The 10,319-nt window shown below is 38.0% G+C and overlaps 1 protein-coding gene across 3 annotated transcripts in view; it reads left to right on the forward strand.

The window, feature by feature from the left end:
* Positions 1 to 5,331, forward strand: part of LOC105149788 (uncharacterized) — a 68,798-nt gene extending 63,467 nt beyond the window's left edge. For all 3 annotated transcript variants that reach the window (XM_011062444.2, XM_011062443.2, XM_087411268.1), the window contains exon 4: positions 1,492 to 5,331. In XM_011062444.2, the coding sequence (XP_011060746.2) occupies positions 1,492 to 2,487 (996 nt within the window). In that variant the 3' untranslated portion in view covers positions 2,488 to 5,331. The remainder of the gene's footprint in view (positions 1 to 1,491) is intronic.
* Positions 5,332 to 10,319: the final 4,988 nt, after the last annotated feature.

The raw sequence follows: 10,319 nt of genomic DNA on the forward strand, positions 1-10,319 counted from the left end.
CGACCGAACGATGTTTCTGCCTGAATATACGCCGTGGCGCAACGTTTGAGAAACGGAGTACGAAGATCTGGTTGATATACCCTGTTTCCATAGTCGCTATATTTCTGTCGTATTTTTAGCATAAAATCTGGATTAGCAACTTATTTCTGTATTAACATACGATTATCCTAAAATACGCTGCATGAAATTATATTCCTGCAGGAAGAAGACTTTACTGATTTTGTCCATGGAAATGATATTAGTGATATTATCTGATATTAGTGACATATATTTTTATAAACAATATGAGGATTCATTTCTTGTACTTATACATATATCGTTGTGCCTCGCTCAAACTTATTCATCTGTCCTTATCTAACATATTGCAACGCTATCTGTTAGTAGATCGAACGCCTACTGCTAGACACAATTATTGCTTTGTTTACCATTCCAAATCTTTGCTTAGCGTTCGTATACACGTCATTTGCAGATCGATAAATCTTTCTTTTGAAGTTTTTAATCTTATGATTAGTTTCATAAACTCAGTATTGTTTGTGCATGTAATGCGTTGAGTGCTGCATTATTATTTGATCTATACGAGTTATAAAATTTGTATTATGGAAACATCTATGTTAGGTGACAGCTCTATGAGTTGAAAAAATATAAGTTTTTAACTTTTTTTCCGATTTTGGTATAAAGTTTATTGCAGCATTTTCAAATTTTGCGTCTTTAACCCAGTAAAAGGATTTTTGATTTTGTTTAGTAAATTCGGAGATTTATATCGATCTGCAAAATCCTTACAATTTGGCCACTCCAGCATCTTCTTAAGAATTTTTATTTTAGATCGCATATGAGAACACAATACTAGAAATTAAACGTATGTCTATAACGATCTCGAAGCTGGATCTTTTAATGCTTAAATAATTCAATCTTGAATTACTATATATATTATATATGTACTTGCATATATATTATATTTGTGCTTCTTCGAACTGTGCGCCAAATTGTTTTCCTGAACTATTTTAATTTTTATTGATATATTTTTATCTTGTTTGAAAGATAATCCATATATATGGATAATAAATTATAAAAGCTTTTTACAATAAAGTTAAAGTAATAACAGTGTAGTGCAGTATTAATTCTTCAAATGTTATTCTTGATATGGCATACTCAGCTTTTTTTAAAAAATTATCTATTTCGAAATTTTTATATATTGCTTATAATCTTTTTGCTAATAGAGATATATACATTTATTTGATGTTGTATTCCTTATCTCTGGTATTTTGTTGGTAAAAAAAATTTATTACAATATGTTCACTTTTATTAAAGTTACAAAGTTTAGTTGGATATGTCAACATAGCGTGTTGCATCAGTAATAAAATGACATAGTGTGACATTGAAGATTAAAATCTTGTCAGAGGGCAAAAAAGTGGAGTAAAGATTTTTTTTTGAATATATTTAAAATATATAGAAGTTTTAAAGAAAGCGATGTTCTTTCTCTCTTTGTTACAGATTACAGAGACGTATGCATTCCTGCCACGAGAAGCAGTAACGCGATTTCTGCTAGGTTGTACAGAATGTCAGCGGCGTCCGCGGACGCCTAGTCCAACGAACTTATCTAATCAGTCGCAGTCCACCCAGTCAGCGACGCTGGGGTCAACGTCAACCTCGCTGAATCCCGGTAACGCCGCTCTTGCGACCTCGTCGTCGTCGACGACATCTTCGTCGGTGCAAAATAGCTCTAAGCCGCGTAACGGCGGCCAACATGCGTCATCGGAAGGCAAGAACTTGCACAACTACAGGCACCAAAAGCAGCATAAGACCGGCGCTGGTAGCGCCGCTGCAGACTCGAAACTCGACAAGGACAAAGACGAGAAGTACAATCCACTAAGTATTACGAACTTATTGAAGAAGGACCCGGTGAACGGTGGTTATCTCGCGAGTTCGGACGCTTTGCCGGAATCGAGGAGAACGCCAGAATCGGATCGGGCGAGTTCGAAGAGCTCGGCGTCGTCAAAGAGAAAACGGATGCTGCCGGAAGGACGGACACCATCGCCGCAACCCAGCCAGCCGTTGCCGAGGCCATGGAGCCCCGGGCTGGACCCCAAGAACACGCCCATCGACTACAGCTTACCTATCACCACCTCGTATTTGAAGCATCAGCAAAGACTGCTCCAGGAGAAGAACAAGGCAGCCGCTCCTAATGTGCTGAGAGAGCCTGAAACAATGGAATCGAATGCCGTCACGACGCCGCTCGTCGTGGAGACCGAGAGCGTCGAGAGGGAGAGATTTTCACCAGCGACTGGTCTGATCGACACGAACCTCAATCTACTGGCGACCATCCAGCATCTGCACTGCCAAGTGATGTTGGCGCTGACTGAACGATTGAGACCGTCGTTCGCTGTGCCGAGCCCTTTAGTTTTGCCACCGGCATCGACTAACGTTTTGGCGGGTACGATGATGATGGGCACGGAAGTTTCGGTTCAAACAGGAGAGAATCATTCGTGAATTAATCGGTATGGAGAGAAAGAGAATGACCGATTTTTATAGTGACTTTCTTAGGAGGTGCGTAAGAGGCAATATATGATTATCAAGAAACAGATTAATATTTCCGCGAACAGAATTATAATTCCCATCGATAATACTGCCTGAAAGTCTTGCGTATATCGAGATTATATATTCATTATAGACAAGCGTTCGCGATAAAAAGATTAAGCCAATTAGACAACGGAAGTTTGTATTTAACAAAAAGTTAAAATTCGACCGCCTCATTTGCGATTTTTGTCGCAGTCACGCGGTTACAGTTGAGGCTCCGCATACAAAATGTCGATCGCGGTCACTCTTCATCTTTAATTCGTTTCCTAAATACGGTATCCGTTTGTTGATGTGCGCGATTGCGAATACAGCGACGAGCTGCTCACCATCCCCGTTTTTGGTCGAGAAGCGAAACGACAGATAAACGCAATTACATATTGAACCGGACGGGATCGATTATTGTCGTCGATGCTCGTGTCACATATTTCATCCGATCAGGCCGACCAGCCTGACGCTTGCTTGCGTCCGACGTCACCCGATATAGACGACGGGCCAAGCGAGCAGAATAATTCCCCAAGTCTGTCGAAATACGGGTCGATGTGTCAGGGATTCGCGCTTTCTGTGTCCGATATTTAGAAATCCGTTACGCGGAGAGCGGATCGCGATCCGGCCGCCGCCGGATTCGACTCGGTTCCAAAATCGATCCATCCAGACGGGGCAAAAGCGACAGTCCGCGCGACGACACCGCGAAGGTCCTGAATATTCAACGAGCCAGCGAGATGGGGGGAGGGGGGGGGGGAGTCCGAGGGGAAAAGAGAGGGATGGAGAAGGAGATCCGATTTCTCGTTTTCGAGTGTCATCCGATGAATCTGACAACATTCAGCGTCGTTGTCGACCTGACAAATTGTCTTTCATCTTTTAAGCGCGACGATTCGCTCCGACTAATTATAACGTGTACCAAAATGGTCAATTGATGCTCCAGATGAATGATGAATTTTTGTATTTTATCGTCTTCCCGTAGTGAGAATATCTCGGCGCTAATAATTTCTGTGTTATAAATCATAAAAACAGATTACGCAAGTTAAGCTTCGGAGCGATAAATAAGTAATGTAACATTACCTGTCGATATTGTTCAATCTTTCAGAGGATGAACTTTCTTTTAACAGAATTTTATTTAAGGCTCGTTGGAGGAAAAGAGAGAAAACTTTTCTGGGGGAACATGCTTGTCGAGTTTGAAGAAACTTGTTTCGTCTTTTTGTCTGTTTAAGCGATGTAATACCCTCTCAATCTCGGACGGTATGAATTAATGTCGATTAATACGCGATCGAGTAACATCTCATTGACAAGGAAAGAACTGGCTGCATCTAGTCGGCACCTTATTCTATCTTTTTAATCGTAATAATATCGCGTGTAATTACACGCATTAAGGGGATATCCAAGGCGAATCTGGACGCGCGACTCGTCTTGTAACATTTCGCCGAACCGGTATTATCTGCGAGCCACAAACTTCTCTTATATTGTACTAATTGTCGTGTTATTGCCATTATTAACGCAGCGACGATACTTTTTGACGATACCGCGCCGCGATTGCTTGATTGGATACATTATTTCAGATAAGAAACTGAATGTATTTTTAATTAAACATATTTTATATCTGTTTTGAATAAAAAAATGTGCGTTCAATCATTACATTATACAATATAATCTCCTTTTTTATTTTTAAAAAATTTGTACTTTTAATTTTGCTCCTACAATAAAAACAGTCAAATCATATTTTTCAGATTTATGTCTTTCTATTAAAAAGAACATCGAGACGATATTAATTTGATACAATTGAGATTTATTTGAAAAAAAAAATATAAATAATCATTCTTTGGTTGCTCGTGTCTTTTGTGAAAATTATTTGCGAAGTGATTGACTTAGACATACCATCGTAAAATAACTTGTTCATTTAGCGATCGCCGAATCCGATACTGAATATATACCGAAGGCAGCATCACTTCGAGCTCTCGCTTTGAGAGCGACTCTCGTCTTCGTAGAGCAAACCGCAGGTAAGATGAATCGGTTGCAGTTAGAAATCGATTGTTTCTCCCATCGAGACCACGACGACAGTCCTCGGGCGGCGAAATCCGTTTCGTGTCTGATTGTGTACGTAGCCTAGCCTTCGCCCCACGTGTATGATATTACTCGAAGTAGCTCGTCTTTCGTGTATGATATAATATAGCGTCGTTAGCCGGTGAGAAAAAGTAGGTAAGGTACACCGGTAAAATAGGCCTTAAGGTGTGCTTGCAGACAAAAAGATGTTTATACTAGAAGTTCGATAATTATCGTGAAAGTAGACGAGGGTTAAGAACCCCTGAGAATGTTATCGGACATATTATATTATACATATTATATAATATATATATATATACATATGTACACATATATATATATGTGCGTGTGTGTGTATGTGTGTGCGTGTGTGTGTGTATATATATATATATATATATACACACACATATTATTTTGTACATAATCGTTGTACCATAGTGCGTATAGTCTATACAAGCAAGAGCGCGTGATTATATTATTACAACGATCGTTCTTTTATCACGGTATTATGTATCGTTATCATCATTATTCTTATTATTATTATTATCACAAGAATGACTACTATTTTTCGTACCATTGCTCTTATTGCTCTCTCTTATCATTATTTTATTATAATTATTAATTATTATCACATGAGTATTATATTACTGTATTAATGTTATTATATTTAAATTGTGCGCGCAGAACAAACGGAAAAATATATGAAATTGAAATATTCAAAAATATTGCATATATAATTTATACCATACCCAAAAAAGGTGTATCCTTTCCTGTTTTCCTCCGGTGTCTGTTTCAATTTTCAAGTCCGCTTCCCGTTTCTACATTTTTCCTACACTGCCTTTTAATTAACATTATCATTCAAGACATAGTTCGATTCTGGGAAAGACATTGTAAGAATTAAGATTGTTTATTTCTGACTACAGCACAGCATTGCATTTTGTCGTAGCGCGTAATAACGCCGTTGCATGTAATCGCCAGATATATTCCGGATATAATGAATATATTATATTATACACAGGATGTAAGGAACGACTGTGCGGAATGATCAACTACGTCTGTTCCATTGCGACTATCGCATTATGTGAATATGTAAGTATTAAGTTTATTTATATCCAATCAGCATTCCAAAATGCCCGAAAAACTTTGATCGATCGATGGACATGTGCAATACATCGAAGAGGGACGGTCTTGCGCGCACAACGAACGCAATTGACACCTCACCCCTTCCTCCCCTTTCCTTTTTCACTTCCTGCCTTGGTATAGTACTAGATAGAAGCAGTCGCTTCGGCGTCTGACGTACTTTAATATCGCGAACAAAGAGGACGAAATGATCGTGTTGCCTTTAACAAAGGAGAGGGAAGGCAGCGTCGACGACTCACCTGCTTTCTCTCTCTTTCTCTCTCTCTCTCTTTCTCACCGTAGTGCGAGGATCGTTTCTCGCAGAGGAGGCACCATAGGTAATGCAGTCTTTACTCATCCGGCTGTTGCCAACGTTGTAGCGACCTCGTTCCATCAACTTCTACGCGTTCCCTCTAGCTAGCTATCTCCTTCGTTTCCTCTTTCCCTCCTCTCCTCTCGCTTTTTCTCTTTCTCTCTCTCTCTCGTTCGTTGTTTCTGTCTTTCCCTCTCAGCCCTCAGCCCTCAGGAAAACTCAACCCCCTACCCTCAGTTCCAATAAGGCTGCCGCCTCCACTTCGTTTCCACCTCCTGCTCTCCCTCTGCCACCCTGCTCTGCTTTTCACCCTCTGCTTCTCTCACGTGCTCCCCTCCCTCCTTCGACTGCGTCTCCCTTTCCTTCTCTCTCTCTCTCTCTCTCTCTCTCTCTGTTTCTCTCCATCTCTTTCTCTTTTGCGCACCCTCAAGCAACCCTCCATCGTATCCTAAAGCCCCGCTTCCACAGAAGAGCCAAGCCTCTCTCGCACTCTCTTCGCCACGGCATTGTTGCTATCGATTCGGACTTGGAAACGTGTTTTTCTTCGGATATTTCGTGGCCACCGCCGGTTACGACCACTGCCGCTCGACCGGATAACGAGGATTCTAGGAAGGCGGGTATATGTCCAACCCTCAGTTCACCCTTTTTCACGTCTTTTTCTACATGTGTGTGTGTGTCTCTCTCTGAGTTTCCACATTACCACCTCCGCCGTTATATTTCCCGCGCTTAAGTGCGAGCGCGCCTTTTGCGCCCGCAATAAATATTTGATTTTACGTGCGAATTTTGTGTATTCGTTCCTCTCTCGTTTTCATCCGTACATTTTTGCTTTTCCCGAAGTCTGTTTATCTTATCTTTGCTACATTTGTGCAGTCGCCGTATTTACGTAAAAATTAATTTTGCAATCGATGGTGCACGATTCCAAGTGCACAGTTCCAAGTTAAATTCATAATAACAAAATCAATACAATTAATCTTAATAACTGCTTTTTAATCATTACAAATAATTTAATAACTATTTATGGAACATATATTATGATAATGTACTATGATAACGAGTAATATGATTTGTTTATTTGATCAAAGAATATTTTAAATTTCTCTCTTTTTCCCTTGTTAAATTTATTTTTTATATTACATCTTTTATTAGTAAAATTATATATACAATATTTCCATAATATTTGTGACATCTATGACATTTAAATAACGATCGATACACTCTCCACGTGTTTTGTTTTCTGTATACTTACGATTTGACTGCTTATAACTATTAATGATTTACTTTTGCACTTTATGCGAACAGCGCTTTTATACAATTTAAATTTAATATTAAATTATATGTTTTCAATTTTCCTTTTTTCTTAAAATTTCATGTACCTTTAATCGTGTTTTTTCTTTCTAAACATTTCTTTCTGCTCCATAATTTGTGCTGAAAAGGATCAAAAATATAATTGAAATATCTGCAATTGAAATACCTACGCAGCATTGTAATAATAAACATTAATACGCAGTAGTAATCGTAGTTTAGCTCTGGTTGGTTTTTTTTATTATTATTTGTTTGATTTATTATCATAGTTTAATTTCACTTCAATTTTATAAAATTATATAAATGTAAATCCTAAAATGTATCTACATACATATATAAATAAAAATATTGTGAGTATTTTGAGTTGCAATCATTTTTCTCCATCATGCTACAAATTGTTTTTACTGTTTTATTGATTTTTGGTTATTTTACTCCCGGCTCCGCCTTTATATCAAAGCAGCAGTCGTGATCTGACAATTCGATACCGATAAGTCGCTAGCGGAGTTTGACGCGATGAGAAACTCCCATTAGATTCGATGGCCGTAAGCTGCGTTCCCTCAGAGGTAGACTCGCACCACTTTCGTCGTCTTTGTTACGCTGAGATGTTCGCCGGCTTGGCTTCGATTGTTTCGCAAAGGCCATTGAGGAACCCGTGCCACTTTACGAAGCTGACGCGTCGCTGCAAATAGACAACTGGGACGCCCGGCGGCGAAATAAGGAAATCGCACGAGAGATTTCAACGAACGTTACGATATTAAGCTGCACGTTCGAATGCTGACTATTTGCTTGCGACACTCTCGCAACCTTTTATCAAATGTCTGAACTTGCACTTAGAACAGTTTAAAGGTTTAAACATACTGACATTTTTTTTTTTATTACTTACAACGGAGCTTAAGTAAGTAGTGCGTTTTTACAGCAAATATAAGAAAACACGCGATACATGTTTCTTATTTATAATTTTAATTTTTAACTATTACATTTGTTGCAATATTATTTCAATAAAAAATATTACACTTTTATAAGATATAAAGATATGCGTTTTATATTGTACTTTATTTATAAATCATTTTCAGTTGTCCCGAGTAAAAGATTTTGTATCGATGTGTCGTAGATGTATACATATTACTTTTATAAAAGATTCTGTATTACTTTAGTTCGCGGATTAAGAACAGGCCATAGTCAGCCGCTTCGGATTCAGATCGAGCGACGTCGAAGAACGTCGGAGATTTCAACGATCGGCCATACTTTGGCCGGTGTGCGTGTACATGCAATCCGCCAATGCGTCGCGAGGAGTGCGCCATTGTCTCGCGATATATTCGTCGTTCATCGCGCTGCTATAATTCTCGTTTCCGATGGACCATCCGATTAAGGCGCATCCCCCGCGCAATCCCCCGTGACCCGCAGTGGCGATATTACTGGGGGCTTAACTCGATTGAACGGCGATTTAACATTTCACCCTCGCTGGCTTGCGCGACGTATGTGACGTCCATTGTCCTTCAGGGATTCCGATTAAAAGAGAGAGAAAGAGAGAGAGAGAGAAAAAAAGAAGGTTTACATGGACGAATAGATGACGAATAGTGATGACAATTGGAATTTTGTGATTTCGAATTGACTGAATGTAAGATAAGCGATGACTACGTTTGTTGCATTAGTTTTTTTATGTTTTATGCAATGAAACAATTAATCTTGATAATCTTATAATAAGATAAAAAAAATTTCTTTTTTTTCTTTAATTTCTAAAAAATTGTCTATTAGTATCGGAGACTCTGTGAGATTTTTGAAACGAGATTTTTGAAAATATAATTATAAGAAATATTTTTTATCGTCGAGGGGCCGAGGTAATATTTTTCGCGATGAATTTATTACAGTTTTTTAAGATTAAATTTGGGAAATTTGGGAGGGATTATTAATATCTCAGATTGTTTGCGTTGAAAGTCCGACAACTATATCAGCACGCAATTATCATTTCTGAAATTAATTCATTTAAATGAATATATTTAATATATAGTTCGACATCTTAACATTCAGACGCTTCGTACTTATATATAAAGTAAAATATTTTTTAATTCAATGCCAACAATTATGCAATGCGATATATATTTTAAAAAACATACTTACCTATACGGTAAAGATAATTTGAAATATTTTCGATATTTTGATTGAAGGGTAAGAGAAATGAATACGTTGCAACATCTGCGATCTTCTCGCTTCCTAGAATATAATAATGGTATTTTCGAGAATTTGCGAAGAACACTCCTAGGATCACATCGTTGATATCGATGGCATCTGCGTCATACAAACAGAATCGTAACGTATTTGCGAACTTAGACCCGAATTTCCGTGCGGTATTTTTTCACTACATTACCTTTAGCATACGATAATCTCATATTAACCGAAATTCAAGTTCAAGTTAAGCTAATTCTTCTCAAGCTATTATTCTTTTTTTCAAACTACTATATATTGTATATATACAGCATATTTATTCAAAGAACATTCTAGGAATAATCTTAGGACATATCGACATTCTCTGAACATCTTCGAGTGATCTATAATATTGTATGTGTATATATATAGTACATATCACATTGTTATGATAGTTGCGTGTATATATATTGCATGCGTGCGAGCGTGCGTGCGCGCGCGCGCGCGTGAGAGAGAGAAAGAGAGAGAGAGAGAGAGAGAACAATACATTTTGTTATTCAAAAAATTGTCCACAAATAATGCGAAAGACAGACTAATTTATCACAAGAACGAATACCTTATAAACTTACATAAAATTTAAGAATATTTGTGTGTAATTTATATAACATATTATAATTCATATAACAATATGTTCGAAATCCTTTATTTTTATCTATCTTGGAACAATTGCAACGTGCACACTGAACATTTACAGAATGAGATTTTGCGCTAGATTCAAAATTCAGTGAAATTATTACGCGGTTGACAAAGCGGGTGGAAACGCGAAGGGTGAAAA

Source organism: Acromyrmex echinatior, chromosome 11, assembly GCF_024713525.1.
Source record: "Acromyrmex echinatior isolate Ae372 chromosome 11, ASM2471352v2, whole genome shotgun sequence".
NCBI lineage: Eukaryota > Metazoa > Arthropoda > Insecta > Hymenoptera > Formicidae > Acromyrmex > Acromyrmex echinatior.